This window comes from Camelus bactrianus, chromosome 12 (genome assembly GCF_048773025.1).
Source record: "Camelus bactrianus isolate YW-2024 breed Bactrian camel chromosome 12, ASM4877302v1, whole genome shotgun sequence".
In the NCBI taxonomy this organism is placed as follows: domain Eukaryota; kingdom Metazoa; phylum Chordata; class Mammalia; order Artiodactyla; family Camelidae; genus Camelus; species Camelus bactrianus.
In genome coordinates this window covers 34,221,358-34,246,058 of record NC_133550.1, presented here as the reverse complement: position 1 = coordinate 34,246,058, position 24,701 = coordinate 34,221,358, and the positions used below count along the sequence as shown (strand labels likewise).

Below are 24,701 nucleotides of genomic sequence, written 5' to 3'. Positions count from 1 at the left end.
AGAATTTTGACATGTAAACAAGAGGGAAAAGTGCGTTCTAGGCAAAGGGAACTGTGTATATAAACCTGGCACGAAAGAATGATATGGTACGGTCAGGGGATGGCAAGAAGCCATTTGACTGGAACTTGTGTAGAGAGTGTATGGATGAGAGGCCACACAATCAGGGAACTAGATAGAGTTGTAGGCTGAGAGACCGGTCATGTGCAACACTAAATAAAGTTTGCATTTTATTAGCAGTAGGAGATGCACTGGGTAGGCAGAACAATCAGATATATTCAGGTCAACTGTGGCGGATCTATGGAGGATGACTTGAGAATTGAGGAAAAGAGGCAGAGATGAGGATGCTACTGAGGTACTGCTGAAAGCAACTGAGAATCCAAGTAAATGAGGTTATGAACTAAGCTAGTGCATAGCCTGTAACAGATACTCAGTGTGTGCTACTTGACAGGCTGTTCAGGTTGACAATAACTTTTGGCCCAACAGAACTGGATGAGCCTTCTCTTGGATTAAAGTCAGCTTTAGCAGTAGGTTGCTGGGCTAGATGCCCTGAAGGGTGAAGGGTACTAGAAGATTAATGCTATAGCCAGAAGTCAAGATTTATCTTTGGCTTGGGGCACGTGTTAATACAAGAAGACACAGGGAAGCAAAATATCACCAGATTCTGGTGGATCTTCTTCCATGTAGCATACAGAGCACCCTGAGGCATTATCATTCTGGACAGGAACATGTCATGTCCAATGTAGCTTCTAAAAAGTTCAATGGGAAACTGCACTAGATCTCCATTGAAGATACTCTATTTCTTTTTAAATACAGTAAATATGTACCACTCTATAGGACTGCTCTGTCCATCATGGTAGGCACTAGGCATGTGTGTTTATTAAGCATTTGAAATGTAACTAGTTCAAATTCAGATTTTCTGGGAGTATAAAATACACACCAGATTTCAAGGACTCAGTGTGAGAAAAATAATGTAAAATATCTCATGAATACTTTTTGTATTGGTTATATGTTGATAATATTTTAGATTTATTAGATTAAATAAAATGTATTAAAATACATTTACCTTTTGAAATAAGGCTACTAGAAAATTTTAAATAGTTTTATGTAGCTAATATTATCATTCTGCTGAACAAAACTACTATAGAAAGTTCAGTGTTATTTTCTATTGCAAAAATAAAATAGTTCTATCTCCTCTGATTTTTCTGAATTTTTCCCTTGTAGGGAAGCTGTCAACATGTGCACTAGGATGAAATTCAAAATGTATAAAACAAGTTAATGCTTTCTTGTCTACTGTCCAGAATTGTTTATCTGCCTTTCAATCTTTCCATGAAGATTAGTGCACCTGTAGCCTGTTTTAATGGTCATGGTATTCTGTGTAGTTTACATATTAGAAAAATTATTTAAATAAAAATTTGAAAGGGTTCATTATTTGGGGTCATTAAAAGGCAAGAAAGACAAGGAGGGGAAGAGGTCCCATATTAATAACTTTCATATCAGGGCAAGCTGCAGTCTGACATGTTTCAATAGACTGAACCTTTCTAAAGAGGAGGTTATTGCAAAATATTCCTCTCTTGCAAAGAGGTTGGAGCCAATATCTCTATTAGAACATCAAACAACAATTGCAAATTCTCAAACCAGAGTTCTTGAGAGGTCATTTTGCTTTCACATTGGTGAACAGCAAGTAACTATTCAGAAAGGGCATTCCTGGATTCAACTGCAGGGCTTTCAGTTTTTTTTCCTTGTGGGCTAGTGGAAATTGTAACATTTGATCATAATACTGAAATTTTAGCTTAATTTTCCCTAAGTTTGCTGAACCTTCCTTCTTCACACCAACAACTCCCTATGATTCTATAAATTTGGTGTGTGTTAGCATTTAACAGAATGTGAAATAACCTCAAGGATTCTCCACCAAATGGAACTGATTATACAATGAAAATAAACTTAAGGAAGGATCTGAGACATCATGTAAAGTATTTTACCATGTTTTGCAAGGCTCTTTGCATTTAGGAAGCAAGCAAGTTTGTTTTTAAATAAAAGTGGCCTCTTTTTCTAAAAAAGCAAAACCTTATTCACTGTCTTTGAAGTATAAGTGAAATTTTGTTTTTCAAAAGTTAAATGATAATTATGCAATCCAAAGGGCAGAATGAGAATCTGAGGCGTGTCTGCCATATGGAGGGTCTGCTGTGCTTCAAAGCAGTTGGGAGTGGTGTTAACTATGTACATAGTCAGTCTGATGGTACTTGGTAGACAGTGAACCTTTTGGACAGAACAGACAGTTCTTAAATACCTGTCATGGGCATTATATAGCAGAGCAAGATGGAACTGAAAGATTCTTATAAGACTTTAATATTGATATAATGAAAATGACTTCATCTGTGCAATTAGTGTACAAGCTGTTCTCACTCAGCTAATAGCTCCAGAAGGAGAAATTTATTTTGACTTTGATTTGTCCTGTTTTTCCTGTGTACTGAATGTTGCAACCTTATGCCGACTAAAATCTCTTGGCCTAACAATTACAGCCAGCATTGAAAAAAATCTTCCCTCAAATTACTACTGCAAATAAAATTAGGGAAAAATAAATTAAACTCAGCTCTCCCATGTTACCTCCCCTTCTTCACCTCACAAGTTCTGTGGTCAAAATGTTTCAGCACATCTTCATCTATAAAATCAAACTGTATTTCTATTTAATAAATTAATTTTACAGAGTTTTGTTTTGCTACCACTTTCATTGCTTTACTGCCCTGTTTGGGTAGTATATGCCATACATTTAAAAATAACTAAATTCTTTTACTTAAAGTAAAGAAACTCTAAGAGATCACTTTTTTTTTTCCCCATTCAGTTTCAACAGTCTAAAGGGAGAAGTTTGAAGAGAGGCATGCACTTCTAGAGATGTATGGCTATTATGAGGCCAGTGTATATGAGAAATGCTTTGTGACTTGATAGCTCACACAGAAGAAAATTTTCAAATATTAACATGTTATGTCCCAGAAAAATCAGAAAATATATTTGTGGCTTAACTTTGACTCAACAGTGAGCCTAAATAAACAGTCTCATTGCTCTTTTCATCAAAATCTGAAAAGAAATGTTCAAAGCCCTTTCAAACTTACCATTCTTCCAGGCCTCATCTAATTTGCTAGCGATAAACCCTAGGAGTCTGGGGACTGTCAGCAAAGTGGCTTAAGTGGTGCCAATTTCTTTTAGGACTTAACAGATCCAGATTTATTATTTCAGAGTGAAAAATGGATGTAGAATAAGGGCAGTAAGCTGGGAAATGCTCCCTTTAAAAGTAGTAACAATAAGTCACATGCTGTGGCTTATCAGGTGGCATTCTTACTCTACACCATATTCCACTTTAATTTGGGGAGAATATATTACCAAAAAATTATTTTCACTTAAAAAGGTGTTTCCATTTAATTCCACATCTGATTTATAAAAAAATGGAAAAAAAGATTTTTTTTTCTCATAGTGCTTGAATGATATATGTAGTTCCACTCTTGTCATGTCACTCTACTTTTCAAAAGGGCAAACATGATAGTAGGGATAACAGAAGAACAGCTGTAGAAATGATGGAAGAAGCCCAAATGCCCATTCCACTATGTACTAATACAGCTATTAGCTTTGGACTGAACTTAATTTATCCTAAATCAGATCCTCTAATTTAGGAGATTATTTCACTCAAGGCTTTTTTTTTTTTTTTTTTTTTTTAGCACTTAGCCTGGTAGCCTGGAAGTAACAGAGTCACTGTGCCAATACTAGCCATTTCTTGGTACTTTCCAGTCTTTAGGCCATAAATTAGAGCTAGACCAGAGCCAGGCTAAATTATTCTGGCAGATGAGGCATATGAAGCATTTCCTCTGAGGAAAATTCAGGTTACTGGATTAGATCACCATTTGATGGGAATACAACTGGTTAGAAATTCCACTCAAGGAGTAATCAGTAGATTAAGTTAACCAGAGGCACCTACATTTTATGTAGGTCCTCTCTTAGGATCTTTTATTTTTTTCCTAAACATTTTGGAAATGATATGGATGAATGTTAACCATATCAAGTTGAGTATAGAAAAAGTATTTCAGAGGAGAGAACTGATAATGTTCTTGGCATATTAGAAAAATGGTTAGAATTAAAAGGGAAAACCTCACTGAGGACAATGTTGGGAAGAAACAGGAAAAAAAATTCATTCATTTAAAAAATTTCTTGAATGCTTATTATGTGCCAGGTTCTGCTCTAGGTGCTAGCTGAATTTCCAGGAACTCATGTTCTAGTTTAAGGGTTTTCGACAAGGGACTAATTTCCAAAATATACAAACAGCTCATACAGCTTAATATCAAAAAAATAAAAAACCCAAGCAAAAAATGGGTAAATAGACATTTCTCCAAATAAGACACCCAGACAGCCAAAAGGCACATGAAAAGATGCTCAGTATTGCTAATTATTAGAGAAATGCAAATCAAAACTACAGTGAGGTATCACCTCACACCAGTCAGAATGGCCACCATTAAAAAGTCTACAAATAATAAATGCTGGAGAGGGTGTGGAGAAAAAGGAACCCTCCTACACTGTAAGTGGGAATGTAAATTGGTGCAACCACTATGTAGGACAGTATGGAGGTTCCTTAAAAAACTAAAAATAGACTCACCATATGACCCAGCAATCCCACTCCTGGGTATAAACCCAGAGAAAATTATAATTTGAAAAGACACATGCACCCCAATGTTCTTAGCACTATTCACAATAGCCAAGACATAGAAGTAACCTAAGTGTCTATCAATAGATGGACACTTTATTCAGATGACTGGATAAAGATGTGATACACACACACACACACACACACACACACACACACACACACACACACACACACACACACACACACAATGGAATATTACGCATCCATAAAAAAGAATGAAATAATGCCATTTGCAGCAACATGGATACACCTAAGGATGATCATATTGAATGAAGTAAATCAGACAAATATCATATGATATCACTTATATGTAGAATATAAAAAAAAAGTTATAAATTCTATTTACAAGCCAAAAACAGACTCACAGACATAGAAAATAAACTATGGTTACCAAAGGGGAAAGGGCGGGGAGGGATAAATTAGGGGCTGGGAATTAACAGACACACATTACTATATATAAAATGGATAAACAACAAGGACTTACTGTATAGCACAGGGAATTGTATTCAATTTCTTTTAATAACATATGATGGAAAAGAATCTAAAAAGACAAAAATATATATGTATAACTGAATTGCTTTGCTGTACATTTGAAACTAACATTGTAAATCAACTACACTTCAATAATTAAAAAAAAAATTTTAAGGGTCTAAGGTTGATGCACTAAACTTCCACTTATGGTCATGGTAGAACAACAGGGACCACATGTACCCTTCCCTCCTTAAACAACTGAAAAATTGGTCAAAATCTATGGAAGAAAGGGGGAAAAAAGCCCAAGACAAACCTGATGAATGCTTCAGCTTACTGTATGGGGAGTTCCCAGACCACTGCACAGGGAAGGGGACCTAAGCAGTTTTGATGATCTTCCTAAGTTGAGGGACAGAGTTCAGAGTTCAGGAATACCAAGGTAGCTAGAGTTCATGGGCACAGTACTGGAGAGAAGAAAGCTGCAAGGAGAGAGTGCTCCAGGTATCCACAGAGGGTCCCCCTGAGTCTTTAGTTGAATAATAATTGGTACATGGATTTGAGGAAACTACCAAGACTGGAGAAGAAACTACTGGAAAAGAGTCAGTAGATCAATCCTTGGAGCATGCACAGGACTGGTAATAGTTTATCTTTCCACTAATTAGAATAGAAAGACTTCTAAACACACAAGGAACTGAAGGAGACTTCAAAAGCATACTGCCTCAACAGAAAGGTCAGATTGGCCCTAAAGGCTGTTCTGCACCCACCAAATAAAGCTTAAGAGCAAGACTTGAAAACATCAAACTGTTTCCAAGTAATTTAACTGCATCCTATTGCAAAGTCCAAAAGTATTTAAAGGATTACAAACATATCCAGTAACCCCCAAAAGTTAAATTTACAATGTCTGACATTAAATTAAAAATTACCAGGTATGCAAAGAAGCAGGAATATAAGCTCTAATATGAGAAGAAATCAATAGAAACAGACTCAGAAATTACACAGATGATGGGATTAGTTGACAAAGACATTAAAACAGTTACTATAAATATATCCCATATGTTCAAGGAGTTACAGGAAAGCATGAGTATGACAAGGAGAGAAATGGAAGATACCTAAAAAGACCCAAGTCAAACTTCTACAGTTGAAAAGTGAACTGGATGGGGCACAGATTAACAGCAGATTAGACATGGTAAGAAGAAAAGATCAACGAACTTGAAGAATGCAGTAGAAACTACCCAAAATAAAGCACAAAGACTGTAAGACTGGAGACCATGAATAGACCATCAGTGAACAGTGGGACAACAGCAGCCTAACATGTGTACTTAAGAGATCCAGAAGGTAAGGAATGGCAAGTGAAAACAGATAAAATATTTAAAAGAAACAATGGCTGAGGCAGGGACGGTGTAGCTCAGTGGTAGAGTGCATGCTTAGCATGCACGAGGTCCTGGGTTCAACCCCAAGTACCTCCTCTAAAAGTAAATAAAGAAATAAACCTAATTACCTCCCCTCACCAAAACAAAACAAACAAAAAAGAAACAATGGCTGAAAATTTCCATGTTTGATAAATTTGAAGTATGGCTTGAAAAAGATCCAGGGGCTCTCTCTCTCTTTTTTTTTTAAAATCATCATCATTACAAAATACCACTTCAGTAGTCCATGTAGAACGCTTCTCCATCTTCTCCACCTAACACACACTTTAAGACCCAGCTCAAATTCCAGTCTCCAAAAAAAAATTCTCAGTCTTATGCAAGTGGTTTCTTCCTCTCCTGACGCTGATCCCTTTTTGACTGTCAGTTGTTTGACAACTAATCATGCAATGACTGACAGGAGTTTTTGCAGAGTTGTTTCTATTCATAGCCTTTTAATTTTATTCAGCTATTTACACGTTTATGTCTTTCTTCCATTCAAGCTCTAGATTCTGTCTCTTCCCCCTTCAGAACATAGCTCCTCCAATTCTCCTCTTTTCCTGTTCAGGTATCTACTATCCCTGAAAAAATAAAAGGCTTGATGTCTAAAACCTTCCCATGTCCCTTCTGCCCTTCTTGACTCCTAGCTGTTGTTTTATCATTTCCTCTTCTCAACCAAGCATCTGAAAAGAGTCTTCTATTTTTCTCACATTCCATTTACACCTCAACCCACTGCTTTATGGCTTCATCCTCATCATTCCTCTAAAATTGTTCTCATCAAGGTTACCAAGTTACCTATTTACTACCAAATCCAATAGTTTTTTAGCTTTAATCTTTGTTTATTCAACAAAATATTATGTATCTGTGTACCTGCAGCTGGAAATAAGATGGTAGGAAGTACAGATGCCCTCCCACAGCTCAAGTCTGTCAGGAAAGTTAAACAATGAAGTAAAGGGGTGTGGTAAGTGCTACCTGGCATTTTTTTTTTTTTTTCCTCATTCTTAGGCTGGTAGGCCTAGTTTTTTTTTTTTTTTTTTTTAACATTTTTTATTGATTTATAATCATTTTACAATGTTGTGTCAAATTCCAGTGTTCAGCACAATTTTTCAGTTGTTCATGGACATATATACCTGGCATTTGTTGATGGTGGCTGTTCCCTCTCACTTGAACAGCTCTTTGATATTGACTTCTGTGATGCCATCCTTCCTGGGTCCTCTTCTCCTAGTTCTGACTAGGTCTTAATAGCCTTTGTACTGGGCTGCTCTTCCTCCACCTGTCCCATGAGTTAGGTGTTTTCCCTCTGGTTCCTTCCTTGGCCTTCTTCCAAATCTGCATCTCAGCTTTCCTTCATGATCACATCCATATCCTGGTTTCATCTATCCACTATAGGCTGATAGTACCAAAACTATATCTTCAGCCCAGATTTTTCTCCTAGGTACCAGACTTGCTCTATCTCCTGGACAGCTTCACTTGGATGTCCACAAGTGGTCCAAGATAAGTCTCAAAGGGAATTATTATTTACTCTAAATTTATTTTCTTTTGCACTCCTTAATTTAGTAAATGGTAACTAGTCATCATGATCTTAAACCTTGGCATCATCCTTGATTTCTCTGTCCTTTAAATCTCACATCTAGTTGGTCACCAAGTCATACTGATTTACTTTTAGGCATTTCTCAAATGGGTCTTCTCTCTCTCCCTGTAGCTAGTGCCTTAATTCAACCATCGTATTATTTATCTTTTGGATCAGTCATACCTCCCTGCTTCTAGTCTTGGTTTCTTTCAGTGAGGTCCATGCAGCAAAAAGTGACCTTTCTAAAGTAGAATTCAATTTTGCCACTTGTTGGCAAGCCTCTGTGACCAACAAAAATGGATAATCTGCTCATATATGACATCAAGTGATTAACTGGAGCTGGCTGTCATGAGCTAGGTGTTATTAGGCTCACCAAATTATAAGGTCAGATAATAGTAACAATCCATTATTTGATGGAAATGATATATTTGGGATCAAGTCTGAGCAAGTGCAGAGGGCACATGTAAATTACATGGACAAGTAGCCTAGATTTCCATATTATTTACCTGTCTTGCACTGATGCGTCTCTTTCAAGCTACTCCTGTGATCTACAGGGCAGCCTCTATGGTCAGTTGTATCAGTATTTATTTTTATAATAATGCTATGTAATAAACCAAAAAAAATCTTTATGAGACTCTACAATGAGCATTTATTATTCAGGCCAGCTGGGAATTGGCTAGGCAGATTTTCTGATATTGGCTGGGCTTGCTCACATCTTGAGATTGACTGCTATGTGACTAAAACAACTTAGCTCTGCTCCACACACCTCTCATTCTCCGTCAGACTATCTCAGTCATGTTCTTAAGTCAGTAGGGAAGGTACAAGAGGAGGCAAGACCAATCACCCAAGTATTTTTTAAGCCTCTGCTTGGACTACGTTTACTAACATTCTGTTGACCCAAAGGAAAAATCAAATGGCTAAGTTCAGAGGCCAAAGGTGAGGCAGAATGCTCCACCCAGATTGGAAAGGCAAGGCAAAATTTTATGGCAAAGGGCATGGAGACAGGGAAAAGTGAAGGAATAAGGTTATTTCTGCCATTTTAACATACCAGATGACAAAGGAGAAAAAGTGGGCCTTGTTCATAGATGGGCCAGCTTGATATGTTGCTATGAGCCAAAAATGGCTTGCTTCCACATTACAGCCTCTCATAGATGGCCATAAGGGTTAGTGTTGAGGTAAAAATCTTCCTGATGGACAGAGCTTCAAGCAGTGCACTCGGTCATCCCTGCTGATGGAGAAAGATGTGGCCTGAGTTAAGAATAAACAGTGTTTTGGTTATGGAGAAGTGTGTAGATTTTTGTATCATGGAATGTCAGTAAGAAAGCACTCACCTGAGGAGGCAAAGTAGTCAGGATGATTCCTTCAGATTTCAGCCAGCCTTGCTCTTGACCAACCAGGCTTACACAACAAACCCCTAAGTGAAGAATCACGGTGGCAGAGATGGAGGCTATGCATGGGCCCAACAGCTTGGGCTTTCTCTGAGGCTGATCTAGTTAGGTCACTGTTGAATATATGATCTGTCAGCAGTAGAGACCAGTGAGTTTATAACACTCCTTCAAGAGATAAATTAGACACTTAGTAGCAAGTTGTTTGCATTAATTTCCTTCAACCTTGAAGGAGGAAGCAATTCTTTCCTATTGCAATTAATTTCTATTCTTAATAGGGCTTGCCCTCCCTTCCAGCAGTACCTCTGACATCATTACTAATTGACAGTCTACAGAATACCTATTACAGCATAGTATCCTGCATTACATTACCTCAGATCAAGAAACCATTTTGTAGTAAATGAAGAGCAACATGAATTATGGGATACATGATCCTACCATATGCAGCATTATCCAGAAGCAGTCAATCTAACAGAACAATGAGAAGGACTATTACAGGGTCCACTTAGATACCAGCTCAGAGATAACAGCCTGCAGGGTTGGGGTACTGTTCTCCAGGATGCACTGTACCAAAGGCCAGCATGTGATTCCATGTCCCTAACTGCTAGAATTCATGGATCTAGATGCCAAGAAGATAGAAACAAGACTGGTTCTTCTTACCACCATTCTCAATGACCTGCAGAATTGTGCTACCCATCCCAACCACCTTAGGCTTTGCTGAATTCCTAGACAGAAAAGGAAAAAGCTAGCATATTTCTATCCATAAGCACAGTAAGATTTCCACAGAACTGAAGCTACTGCTGCCAACTGGTCCTGTTGTGCTGCTCGTGTCTGTGGGACAACAGGCACACACACACACACACACACACACACAAAGGAGTTAATGTGTTGGTTAACATGAGTTAGGATTATAACTACAAAATGAAACGAGGATGTGTCTGGAACTCAGGTGATTCATTGGGGGTGATTCTTGATGCTTCTAGGTGTGAATAGTAGACCACAAACAGACAAATGTGATAATCACAGCCTAAAATGGGCAAACCAACCAAGGCCCTATATCTCTGAAGGGATGAAGGTCTGGGTCACTCTACCAGGCAACCAAACTAAACCTGCTAAATTTCTGGCAGAGAGCAAGGAAAGTCTCAAATGGGTTATGGAGGAAGGAGATGATAAATATGAGTTTTAGTCTTGGGTTCAGCTGTACCAACAGGAACTATAGCTTGTCTCACTAATTCTCCTGTGTATTGTCCATAAACTGTGGCTGGCCATCATCTGGAAGACTTGGTGATGGAGTGGACATAACATGGGACTCAAGCAATTCTGAATAGACAAGAGGTGGATAACAGCAAACACCTCTTTTGCCCCACACCACATCCCCTTGTCAACTTCTGCTGTCAGCTACAGCTGCACCGGACAGTTCTGAGCTCAAATTTGTACTTTTTTGATGAGTGAAATCCCACCACAAGTGTGGGCCATGCATCTTTTTGCTTTCTGTTCCAAGTTCTTTTCAACATTGGGCGAGCCTCTTTTTTTCACAAAAAGCATGGCCTAGAAGTGCAGGGGTAGTTAGAGCTTCTTGGAGATTAACTCTCAACTAATGGGATATAGAAATTGGTTAAAATTATCCCATCTGTATTAGGTGGACAATTTGGGGAGGCATTTTGTAAGCCTCTCAGGTCTTAGAGCACTCAAGCCCAAAATGGTAACCTTGATAATCTACCTTTGTATGGATTTTCTCCCTCTTGCTCTCTGTTCTCTCACTTCTGCTTCCTGAGATCACCTCACAAATGACATACCTACACCCAGGTCCTTTTCTCAGGGTTTACTTTCAGGTGGCCTAAACAAAGATAAGCACCACTAATCAAATGCATTTATGTCTTTCCATGTAAGTATTTTAGAGATTTTCTAGGCTGTGTGCAAATAATTCCTCATAAAGAATTACTTGCAAGGTATGATGAGTACAGCATTTTAAACTTGTACAAATTAATTTTTTTTCTGCATAAGCAATTTAAAAGAGTTGATGACAATAATGCTTGCTCACTCCGAACCACAGTGAAACTACTTTCAATTCAATTTTTAACTGATGATAAATAGGAGTATCTGATTTTGATGGTATGTGAACTGATGGTCAAGCTGTGAAAAGCTCAATATGCTAATAAATACTACCAGTAAGTTCCAGATTCACAATAAGTATGAAAAAACTTTCAAGTTGTCACAGAAAATTTCAATCCAGTATTACTTTCTGCCAGAAATCTCTTATGATACAAATGTACATGTTTTCAAGCTAAAATATTCACAAAAATTGAGTACCTTCACTTAGTCAAATTTGCTTTTTTTGCATTAAGTCTATTTCTGATCACTAAACTCACACTGACTTCATTTTAGATGCTCATTGCATCCCTGAAATACTCCATCTTTTAGTATTTGTAACACTAATTGCACTTCATTTAGGCTATTCTGTTTTTCAGTTCAGGGCTCTTTTTTTGGTAACAAGACATACTTCCTGGTTATTATAAATGCTTTATTTATTTATTTTTTTAACACTTGGTGGTTGATATGTAGCCATTTGATGTTTTTATGACTATGAGTTCAGGCTCTATTATAGAATGTAAATGTGAACCAACACATGTATATGTAATTGCTATCAAAATTAAGCTTAGTCACTAAAAGAAGATTCACTATCTGAACTTTCTTCTGTATTTTTTTCACCTTCACCATCAGGCACTGGGGCATCTGGCCTCCTGAAAGAGAAGGAAAAAAATCTTAACAGTTTTTCCAGTTGAAAAAAAAGCACTTACTAACTGTAAATTAGGTTCATCCTAGAATATTGCTGCTAATAAATCTGCCAAGTCTGTGTCCTTAACTGAGTCTCCCACTCTCCACCACAGCATGCTTCTCGTTGGCTTCTTCAGCACCACGGGGATTAAGTGTTATTCCTGTACAAGCCACGGCACTATTTTCTCTTGCCAGTCCTTACACAGTGTGCTTCTTCAGCACTTTCTGCTTCTTATTACCATGGAGACCCAACTACAGACAGAGATGAGATCTTGAGAGGGTTGGCATGACCAGTGCTAAATCCTTGCAGCTTCCAAGTGTCTATGAGGTACAGAGAAAGGAAAGCTAGAGATGGAAAGAAAAAGAAAAACTTCATGTTTAAGAAAGCTGCAGGGAGCAATTTAAAAACAGAAGAGAGTTCAAGAATGGCTGTTAAGAAGTACAGGCAATATGGAAATTTTGTGGGGAGAATGCCTGGTCAAAGAAGGTTCTTAATGTCTGTTGAATGCTTTCGCTTATGTGTTTTATCGTCAGAGAAAGAATTTAAGAAGAATGAATTGATAATGATTTGAAGATTCTCTAGGCACAAGAAGATATGGTAATAGTTAAATTTCAACTATGCGTAGATGTGCTATAATAAACAAATGAAATTTTAATGGTGTCATTAAAACAGTCAACTAGATAGGTCCATAGTGTTTGTCAGTAAATCATTTAATTAACATGGCATAACTGTCACTCAGCCTCTATTCACTTTTACCAAAAAAGTAAATTAAGCAAATAAAGTATACTTTGGGGGAAACTAAGAGGGAAAGGAAGAATAATATATCTGGCTCTGTTTTAATAATTAAAAGCTCTGAGACTTATTTCTCCCTGATAAGGAAGTCACATGTACTTAGTATAATAAAACTTTAAAGCTAGGTACAGCATTTCTAAGTTTTGACTGATACTCCATCTGCCTAAAATATTAATACAGGACAACAGTCTTCATCATTCTCCACAAAAGCAAGAATTCTGGAAGTAGTGGGCATAAATATTGGGCACATTGTCCTCAGTATACTTCCTTCAGCGATATAGTTAATTTCTTACTGTTCTCACTTTGATAAAAAGGAAAAAATTACTTGAGGGAATTATTTGAGTACTACATCAAAATTATATTAGTATCTATGGCAACTCAAACAAATAAAACAATATACACAACTCCCCTAACATAAATGCTACTTAAGAAAAGGGTAACAGCAGCTTAGGGAGTGAAAAGGGAGTGAAATTATAAAATTAGTTTATGTGTGTAACCACTTTTTAATATATGTGATGTTACATAGCATAGTGGTTAACAACTCAGACTTTGGAGCCAGACTTCTTGGGTTCAAATCTTAGCTTTGTTGCTTCCCTGTGAGCAACTTTGGGGAAGATTTTTAACCACTGTGTATCCAACTGACTGATTGGATTGTTGTGATGATTAAGATGAATTACCAAATGTAAATTATATTGAGTAATATGTGGCACATAGTATTTTAGATCAATGTTATCTATTATTATTATTGTTCTCATTGTTATCATGCACCTAATATTTGCCAGGAACTGTGTTAGGTGCTGGAGGTACGGAGATGAATAACAAGTAGTTCCTGCTCTGAAGAAGCTGATAATTAAGTGGGGGAGACAGAAATGCAAACAAATTACTGTTATACAGTGTGATACACACAAATAGAGTTGTACAAAATTATGCTTGTTTCAAGAGAAAAGGTAATTTACTCTACTCGGGTTGGTCAGTGAAGAGGTGGAGACACTGTGAAGGGTGTTGGGATATGAGTAGGAATTTTCTAGAGATAGAAAAGGCAGGGATTAACTGGGGATGAGAGTGTTCAGAGTAAAGGAAAAAATGGGAATGGTGCAGCACACTGCATTTGGGACCTGTAAGTCATTTACTAGTTACGGTATAAAGTAACTGGGGTACAACAGTAGATAAGATTATGCCATTTGACAAGGGCAAAAGGTGGGAGGCAGGGAGAAGTTAAATGAAATGTAAGCTTTCACTGAAATTACACAACTAAGCTTAGGAACCTTAAGTAGTCTTTTTCTTTTTCTTTTTTTGTAATTAATGTACAATATTATATAAGTTATAGAAGTATAAAACAGAAATTCACAATTTTCAGTTACACTCCATGTATAGTTATTATAAAATATTTGCTATATTCCCTGTGTAGTACAATATATCCTTGTAGCTTATTTTATACATAATAGTTTGTGTCTCTTAATCACCTACCTCTATAGTGCCCCTCCCCACTTCTCTCTCCCTAATGGTAACCATTAATTTGTTCTCTATATCTGTGAGTCTGTTTCTTGTTATATTCACCAGTTTGCTGTATTTTTTAGATTCCGCGTATAAGTGATATCCTACAGTATTTGTCATTCTCTGACTTATTTCACTCAGCATAATACCCTGCAAGTCCACCCATGTTGCTGCAAATGGCAAAATTTCATTCTTTCTTATGGCTTAGTAGTAATCTACTGTATATATACCACATCTTCTTTAGCCATTCATCTGTTGATGGACACTTAAGCAGTCATTTATTTTTTAATTGAGATATAATTCCTATACCATAAAATTCACCACTTTAAAGTGTAAAAATTAGTGTATTTTTTTATCACTAATTCCAGAACATTTTCACTACTCCAAAAAGAAACCCTGAATCCATTAGCAGACACTTTACATTTATTTTCACCCTTATCCACTGACAATCATGAATCATTTTTATGTCAATGGATTTGCCTATTCAGGACATTTCATATAGATGAGATCATAGGATATTCAGCCTTTGTGTCTGACTTCTTTCATCTAGCATAATGTTTTCAAGGTTCATTCATGTTGTAGCATTTATCAGTATTTCATTACTTTTTTTGGCTAAATACTATTCCATTGCATGGATATATCACATTTTGCTTGTCCATTCATCAGATGATGAACATTTAGATTATTTCTACTTTTTGGCTGTAATGAATAATGCTGCTATGAACAACTGTATACAAGTTTTTGTGTGAATGTATGTTTTTAATAGTCTTGAGTATAAACCTAAGAGTGGAACTGCTGGGTTATATGGTAACTCATGTGTAACGTTTTGAGAAACTGTCAAACTGCTTTTCCACAGTGGATGTACCATTTTACATTCCCACCAGCAGAATATGAGCGTTATAATTTCTCCATATCCTTGTCAACATTTGTTATTCTGTCCTCATTCATTTTTTTCATTCTTTTATTGAGGTATGATAGACATAAAACTTACCATCTTAGCTATTTTTAAATGCACAGTTCAGTAGTGTTTACACACACATTGTTGTGAATCATCACCATCAATCTCCAGAACTTTTCATCTTACAAAACTGAAACTCTATACCAATTAACAAAATATCCCTTCTCTCTTCAGCCACCGACAACCACTCTTCTACTTCTTGTCTCTATGAATTTGACTACTCTAACCACCTTAAATAAGTGAAATCAAGCAATATTTGTCTTTTTTGTGACTAGCTTATTTCATTTACTATAATGTCTTCAAGGTTCATCCATGTTGTAGCATGTATCAGAATCTCCTTCCAATTTAAGGATGAATAATACTCCACTGAACACACATACTACATGTTGTTCATCTATTCACCTGTGGATGGGCACTTGAGCTGTTTCCACCTTTGGACTATTGTGAATAATGCTGCTATGAACATAGGTATACAAATATCTGTTTAAGTGCCCACTTTTACTTCTTTTAGGTATATATCCAGAAATGGAATTGCTGGATCATATGGTAATTCTATGTCAAATTTTTTGATGAACTGCCATACTGTTTTCCATAGCCGCTACATCATTTTACATTACCACTCACAATGCACAAGGGTTCCAATTTGCTCATATTCTCACCAATACTATTTTTTGTTTTCCTCATTCATCTTAAATTTAAAGCTACTATGAATTGGAATTACTATGAAAACAAAAGAAAAGCTGTATACTAATTCCTTTTGGATATAAAAAAAGAGAAAAACTTTAAGAAATCATGAGAATCAAATGAGGTAATATATATGAAAGCATTTTATAAGTTAAAAAAGCTTTACAAATATTAATTAAAATAATAAAAATCACAATAACACCTTCATTTCCAGACTGGATATTCACGTTCTTAGTGGGAACAGAAATTTGGTTTTTTATGTTATGATCAGAATTGTTCTTACTTGATCCTATATATACGATGAAACTTTTAAGTTTTTTCCATGGAAAGAAATTTTCCATGGAAAGAAATTTCATGGAAAAGGTAGCTACTTTAAACTACTAGTCTAAATTTTAACTTCTCAAAATTCAAAGAAAACACACTTCACCACTAAAATCTGGAAATGAAAACTCCGTAATACTCAGTATTTTAAAAATACAAGTGAATCACTAAAAAAAGAGTATATCATTAAGATGCATAAAAAGACAAAGTAATAAGTATATTCATGATTTATCATGTGTATTTTTTAAAAATCTCAATCTCTATTGGTTATAATAAAAACTCTAGCTTGGTAGGTACATTTTAGTAAGTATACTTATATAATTTGTGGCATCAAGATTATCAATAAAAATCTTAGTAAAAGCAAAATTTTTTGAAGTTTAACTTTAAGCTATTTACTAAGCCTAATTTCTTTAAAAATAAGTATTTTCAAAGGTGTTACTATGTTGGCCTCAACTAAAACTGAGCCAATCCTCGGCCAGTCCCCTCTGACTGAGGCCTCCCCTCTACCCTTTCCACCCAATTCCCCCTTCCCCATCCCTCTTCTCTGGCCAGGTCCCAGGTCCATTCTTAAACCTGCCCGTGGATCATTTAAAAAAGCCTTTGTTTATGGTGTAGCACCCAAGCAAAACATGCTCCACAAATCCAACTTGTATATTTGGCAGCTTAAACTTGACATTATTGTAAAACAAAAAACCAAAAAAACCCCAACAACAACAACAAGGCCAAAATTTAGAAAGGAAAGTAGAAAAAAGGTCTAACCACATACAGGTAAGTACTTTTTAGCATACCAGATGCTGTGTGCATATGTTATTTCTGACACCCTCTCCCATTTATGTGAACTAAATTAGGCTGTCAACTACAATCCCTGCTGCCCTCATCCTTTCCTTATACTCTTCTTTGTTTCAATCACACAACCCAGGCCTAAGAGGTCACAAGAATCTCTTCTCCTGGAAAGAGATCAATTCAAGGGAGTGCACATAACTCAGGCAGGGACAATGAGAATGCTTTCCTAGAAATGAGCTATGGATTATGGAAAAGGGGCTTTCTTTATATTCAGCTGGCAAAACTGCAATATTAAAGCCATAGAAAATATAAAGCAAACAGTAATGGCTAATTCCTTGTTTTCAAGGAGGAAGCTCATCAGCAGTAGGAGAGAAGTGAATTATTACACCAAGGAGTAAAGGTGAAATGAGGGTGAGAGAGAATGCCAGCCAGCCAGCACTGATAATGCTCAGCCCTTGATTTTGTCCTACTGAGACTTCTTGGTATGTGAGTCAATAACTTCCCTTTTTTCTTAAGATAGTTTGAGTTAGTTTCTGTGATCCTTGAACATGAAATCAGTCCTAAAATACAAATATCATTAACTTGTTTTCATTAAAGAGATATTTATATTTAAAACCATTAAGACACTATAAATATTCTTTGGAAAAACATTTATGTAGATAGATAGTTTAAAGATATTTTTCATTAAAACACTTTTAGTAAAAATATTGCTGAGTATAAGGGTTGTGGAAAGAGGGTGCAGTAGTTATTCAAATCATTTTTCAATATCAACTACAGGACACATAAAGTTATAATGTCACATGATACCTGTCAATTAGTGTTGTTCTCAGAGCCTCATGCAATGGCAATAAGTGGTCTTTTTTTTTTTTTTAATTGAAGTATAGTCAGTTTACAATGTTGTGTCAATTTCTGATGTAGAGCATAATGCTTCAGTCATACATGAACATGCATATATTCATTTTCATATTCTTTTTCACCACAAGTTACTTCAAGATATTGGATATAGTTCTCTGTGCTATATAGTATGAAACTTGTTGTTTATCTATTTTATATATATTAGTTAGTATCTGTGGTCTTAAGGAAAGAGCAAAACACTAAACTCCTAAACTGAGACTGCACTGACTATATAAAGACATCTGGGGTAGTTAAAAAAAAAAAAGACAATTCTGACTTTGATATTATAGTAGCTAGTAAGAGTTATTTCAGCAGTACATTTACTCAAACTATACATCCTTTGGTCTTTTCTATTCTTAACACCCCACCAAGACAGGTACACCCTGTCCTCTGTTGTGGTAGGGAGATTCCTGTAGCCAGAGAAACAATGTAATGCCTAATATTATAAAGAAAAAGAAAGTCAGTCATACTAGGTTAAGATGGATTTCCATTGTTTATCTTGGGGTTCTTTACTTCCCAGCAGATCCCCTCTCTTGCTTGCTAGACACTGGCAGACCATAACTGCTTTTTCACACCACCTCTTTGATATTTGTATTATCTCTTACCCTTGTGACCAAGGTCCTCAATAGTGGACCAATCAAAATTTTTGGACATTGTTTTTTCCTGTCCTATACTTTCCAGCCAGTCTGCCAGCCAGTGGTCGAGGGCTGGTAATTATGCTGAAAAGAATCCCAGTTCAGCAAAAACTAAAAAAATGGAACAAGTAAAAAATCTATTTTTGGAATTATCCAGTTGGGGAACTGAGATCAATTCTACCCTCAACCAGTCAAAACCCAATCTTTAATCCATTATGTTGTTTTGTAGCAGGAGACAGATAAAGATCATTGGCAGATAAAGAGTTCCCCTAGAGGGCGGGAAAATGTGCTGGACATGCCTTGAACATAATTAAATAAAGTTTTCTTGCTTTCCAGTATCCTTTTAGTTAACACTAATAAATCCTCTCTTGTCTCAGTGAAAAGTAGGCTGAGGTGGTTACTTTTATTTCTGGCAGCCATAATCATGGTCATTCCACAATCTGAGAGGAGGGTACAAATGTCTTTTGAATAGATATCTCTAGGACAAATGCCAACTCAGCTGGTTCTGTTTAAAGTCTGCAAAGTAACTTGCTTTCTTTAGGCAAATCAGTATGCTACAAACTGTACCCTTCCACTAATAGTAAGAGTATGACTAGTTAAATTTCAATTTCAGAAGTCTGTTCTTTACTACAAAGTTTAAAATGCAGACTTTTTAGTTTAGGAAAACAAAAAGTACAACTCAAAAGGATAATTACTCTGTGTATGTTAAATATGTCTTTGTTGAAAACACAATGGTATACAGGCAACTATGGGACTATAAACAAGTTGTGATCCAAAAGCCTGGTATATCCAATTGTTTAGAACTTGCTACATATTCCTCCATTTAAAAACTCATAAATCACAACTAACATTTATTGAACATTTAATGCTTCTCCAGAGCTGTGCTATGTGCTCATATCATTCCCTTACTTAGTTTGAACAACTCTATAAAGGGTGAACTCTTCTATTTCCCATTTACTGATGAGGAAACTGATGCACAAAGAGATTAGGTAATTAGTCCAGGATCATATAGCTAGAAAGTGGCAGGGTAAAATCTGGACCCTAGCAAGCAGACCATTTCTAAAGTCTGCCTTAACCAACCTGAATTTCATCTCTTGCTGGACAGGTCCAGAAGCTAGTCTATTTGTCTAAGAGTAGTAAAAGTAGTAATTATAAGGTAGTATTAGTAACCTTAGTTATGGAACATAAATGTAAGCATAGAATAGGATAGGGAGATACTTTTTTCTCCCCAGAAAATCCAGACAGTGATTGAAAGAATTTATAAGGCATGATTTACCTGTTCTATATTTCTGAACACAAAACTAACAGATTAACCTTAAAATTTTGCATTTTCTTTCCCCTTAAACTCTTTTGAGTATGATGGTGACAAAGGCACTCTTTCACGTATCTTTTTATTTTAGTGACTTTTTTTTTTTTTACTAAATTTTACAAGCTAAACAGAATTAATTCTTGGTTATATAAACATTGTTATTTTTAAAAATTTGGATTTTCAAAAATATTAAATAATCTCAGAAGTAGCAAACACTATTTATTTGATAATTATCAGGAATTTTCTTCAGTTTTATAGACTTTCTAAAATTCAGTGGCAGTCATTTTTCTAGGAAAATGGCCAGGCTCTCTTATCATGTAAACTGTTTGTTTAAAATTACATACTCTTAGCTTCCAAACTGTTATATACACAAGCCAATTGAATAACCATGTATTTTCTGCTCAGTATTTCTATACTAACTTCAGTTTTGCTCTTTGTTCAGTGCAAACAGATCTAGACTATTTCTTCTTACCGTTATATGAGTCTGTCTTACTACCTAAGGCTAATTTTAAAAAGTGTATGTTTATACTTTAAAAGAAAAAAGACCAATCTTTACTGAAATTTCTTGGCTGAGGCTTAATATGTACCTAAATAAAAGTACACTCTTTCCTTAGGCAGCACATTTTCTTCTCCATCATCTCAGACTTTTCTCTCAAAGTAAGGCTCTTTAACTTTTATGTAAACATGATTTCCCAAGGGCCAGAATTCCTCTTTAGCAAGGTGGTTGATTCCACTTATCATATCTGGCTAAATGTAGTTGGAGCTGGTTTTCTAGTGGTAGTGGTGACAGGTTATGGTGAGTCACCCCTACTCTAACCAACACCCCTTGTGACCGATGGCATGTACTTATGAGGTAATGGGTCAGAATTCAGGCTCCAGGCTGTGGTTGAGAAGCAGCTTTTTCTGTAAGACAACGTAACTGTTACTGGAATTCTACCCTAAAATTTGGCACTATCTTGCATCTGAATGTTTCTTAACATTTATAGACAATGGCGTGCCCTCAAACTTGCTAAGTGAGATACATCAAGGAAGTACTGGGAGTGCTGGGGGTTCTCCCTGTGGTAGTCATCATGTACTTCTTAAGGTGGTGATACCCAAATGGACTCTTGAAGAATATATAATTAGCCGAGCGAATAAGATTGGAGAAGAAAGTTCAATGAGGAGGGAAACAAACATTCAAAGACATGAAAAGAAAATAGGAAAATGAAACATTTGGAGAACGGCAAGCAGTTTTGTTGCAGCTGCAGGACATAGCGATGTATGGACAAGTGGCAAGAGATGAAGAAAGCTAGAGTCCTGAGCATGTATTTGCAATTCTAAGATGTTAGACTGTATGTTAAAGGCAGTGGAGAGCCACATAAAGATTTGTGTGTATGAACTGATCCACTAAGTTTCTAGTGACAGATTGAAAGAGAATAGGAAAACAAATCAAGAACTATTACAATAATTAGGTGAGAAATGATAAGGGCTTGAACTGAACAGCAATGGCATGGAGGTATTTGCTCAGATTTGAGAGATATTAAAAATGAGAAAATCACAGTGACTGACACGGTAAGGGAGGGGTAGGGAGAGGAACAGAATCAAGGGTGACTTTCAAGTTGCTAGTATAGGGTGGCTGGTTGAAGTAAAGGATTATGAAATAGGTTTAGGCTGGGCAGGGGATAAAATGAAACCAGTAGGGAGTAAAGGGATTGGATATCCAGCATATGCTGATGCTTATAAGGCTGCTAGTTTTCCATTTATTACATTTTCTCTGGAGAGAAAAATCATCAATTTTAAAGGTCATTTTAGCTCTCTGTTATTAAAGAAGGTCTACCATGTATTTCCAGAAGCAAAAAAGAGGTCATGGTCAAAGTTAAATATATTTACAACATATATTCCAAAGAGTACCAAAATGGATTGGACCCATATGTTCAATTCACATTAAAGTGTATGTCACAATCCATCTGCTTTTAAAGTGTGTCAGAAACAATTTCCAGAACAAATGCCAAATATCCTGGAGATGCTTTAGTTCAAACTACCAATCCATACCATTGTATTTGAACTCTTTGCTACCGGATATACCAAATGGAAGTAGATGCTGGAAATCTGTTCTTGCAGACTTTTAAAAAATTCTTAAATTTCGTATTTTGAAAGATAAAATATGAGAAAAAATTGCATATATGAGAAAAAATGCATAATTTTCTTGAAGGGCTGAGAGCCAAGAAAAATTCCAAAGCATACTGCTAGTACAGTATGAATGCCTGGATAGCTAACACAGCTAAATATACTGGGGTGAACTAAAACCCCAAACGGGAAAGACCCTTTCCAAGTGTCTAGATACTTGCAAAATAAACTAATTCTGAATAATCCATTAAGATATATTTTATCCAGGATGGGCCATGTAGCCAGGTTTGCCTAGACAGAATAAATTACTGTCAAACTTCTGAGCCACAAAATTTCAGCATTTCGCAAAAATTTTTTATAAAACTCACACAAAACCGTATCTAGTTTCATAATAAACATTAAAGTGGATCTAGAGTTAACCTATGTATTTCCCCATCTGGTTCAACTTAGATCATGGTAGAGTAAATTTCCTATACGCTTAAAGGAAGGAAGGTGGGAGAGAGGCAGGGAGGGAGGGAGGAAAGGAAGGAAGGAAGGAAAAAAGGAGCATGAAAATAAAAACAACAGTGCTTCTTTGGACACTACTGCTGAGGAACAAAACGGTCATCAAATTCCATCTATTTTGGATATATAGATTCATCACTAATTTATTGAAACTACTCCTAAAATGTTTTAAGGCTGGTTTTAGTAGCATAGTATGGATTTTTAATTTTTGAAAAATAGCAGACACTATTTATGACGGTTGTTTCCTCAATCATAAAACTCTGCATAGGAAAAACATATAGAGCTTGAAATATTTTTATTATGACTAATAAATTCAACTTCTTGGCAGTATTATCATTATACTAGAAAAATTACTTACTCAAGAAGATCTGGGTCTAGTCCTTCTGATATCATTTTGTTTCTTATTGCCATCACCGGAACACCCTAGGCAAAGAACACAAGATGATAATTCAATTATTAAAAATATCTCCCTCATAAAAACAAAGAGACCAATGGAACAGAACTGAGAGTCCAGAAATAAACCCAAGCAACTAATATTTGACAAAGGAGCCAAGAATACTTAATGGAGAAAACAGTCTCTTCAATAAATGGTGCTGGGAAAATTAGACAGTCATATGTAAAAGAATAAAGCTTATCTTATACCACTCATAAAAATTAACTTGAAATGGATTAAGGACTTAAACGTAAGACCTGGAACTATGAAACTCCTAAAAGGAAACACAGAAAGCAAACTCCTGGACATAGGTCTGGTAATGATTTTATGGAAATCATACCTAAAGCACAAGCAATAAAATAAAAAATAAACAGGTGAGACAAAATAAAAAATAAACAGGTGAGACTACATCAAACTAAAAGCTGTACAGCAAAAGAAATCATCAACAAAGTGAAAAGAAAATCTATAAAATGGGAAAAAATATTTGCAAATCATACTGATAAGAGGTTAATATCTAAAATATAGAAAGAACTCATACAACTCAAGAGTAAAATACCCCAAATAATCTGATTAAAAGATGGGCTAAGAACCTGAATAGACATTTTTCCAAAGAAGATATACAGATGGCCAACAGGTACATGAAAAGATGCTCAGCATCACTAGTCATTAGGGAATGCAAAATAAAACCACAATGAGATGTCACCTCGATCCTGTTACAATAGCCATGATGAAAAAGACAAGAGATAAAAAAGTTAGTGTGGATGTGGAGAAAAGGAAACCTTTGTGCACCGTTTGTGAGACTGTAAATTGGTGCAGCCACTGTGGAAAACAGTATGGAGTTTCCTCAAAAAATTAAAACTAGAAATACCATATGATCCAGCAATTCCACTTCTGGGAATATATCCAAATAACCCCAAAACACTAACTCCCCATGTTCATAGCAGCATTATTTACAATAACTAAGACATGAAAACAACCTAAGTGCCCACTGATGGATGAACGAATGAAGTATAGTGTACATATACACAATGGAATATTATTCAGCCATTAAAAAACAGGGAAGTCCTAGCATTTGAGACAACATGGGTGGATCTTGAAGGCATTATGCTAGGTAAAATAAGACAGACAAAGAAAGACAAATACTGTATGATCTCACTTATATGTGGAATCTAAAAACAAAAAAAAAAAACAAATTCATAAAAAAAGAGCTCAGACTTATGGTTACTAGAGGTAGAAAGCAGGGGAAGGAGGAATTAGAGGAAGATTGTCAAAAGGTCCAAACTTGCAGTTATAAGATAAATATGTACTAGGGATGTAATGTACAACATGATGACTACAGTTAACACTGCTGTATGATATATGGAAAAGTTAAGAGAATAGATCCTAAGAGTTCTCATTACAAGGTAATTTTTTTTTCTTTTCTTTTTACTGTATCTATATGAGATGACGGATGTTAACTAAACCTATTGTGGTAATAATTTCACAACATACGTAAATCA

General features: G+C 35.9%; 2 protein-coding genes across 5 annotated transcripts in view; one reads left to right on the top strand and one right to left on the bottom strand.

The window, feature by feature from the left end:
- The window catches only part of DRAM1 (DNA damage regulated autophagy modulator 1), a 109,887-nt gene that overhangs the window by 78,364 nt on the left and 6,822 nt on the right, over positions 1 to 24,701 (top strand). The window lies entirely within an intron of this gene.
- Positions 12,014 to 24,701, bottom strand: part of WASHC3 (WASH complex subunit 3) — a 44,026-nt gene continuing 31,338 nt past the window's right edge. For all 4 annotated transcript variants that reach the window (XM_045522495.2, XM_010962798.3, XM_045522494.2 and 1 more), the window contains 2 exons: positions 23,128 to 23,192; positions 12,014 to 12,254 (listed from right to left, as the gene is read on the bottom strand). In XM_045522495.2, the coding sequence (XP_045378451.1) occupies positions 12,170 to 12,254; positions 23,128 to 23,192 (150 nt within the window). In that variant the 3' untranslated portion in view covers positions 12,014 to 12,169. The remainder of the gene's footprint in view (positions 12,255 to 23,127; positions 23,193 to 24,701) is intronic.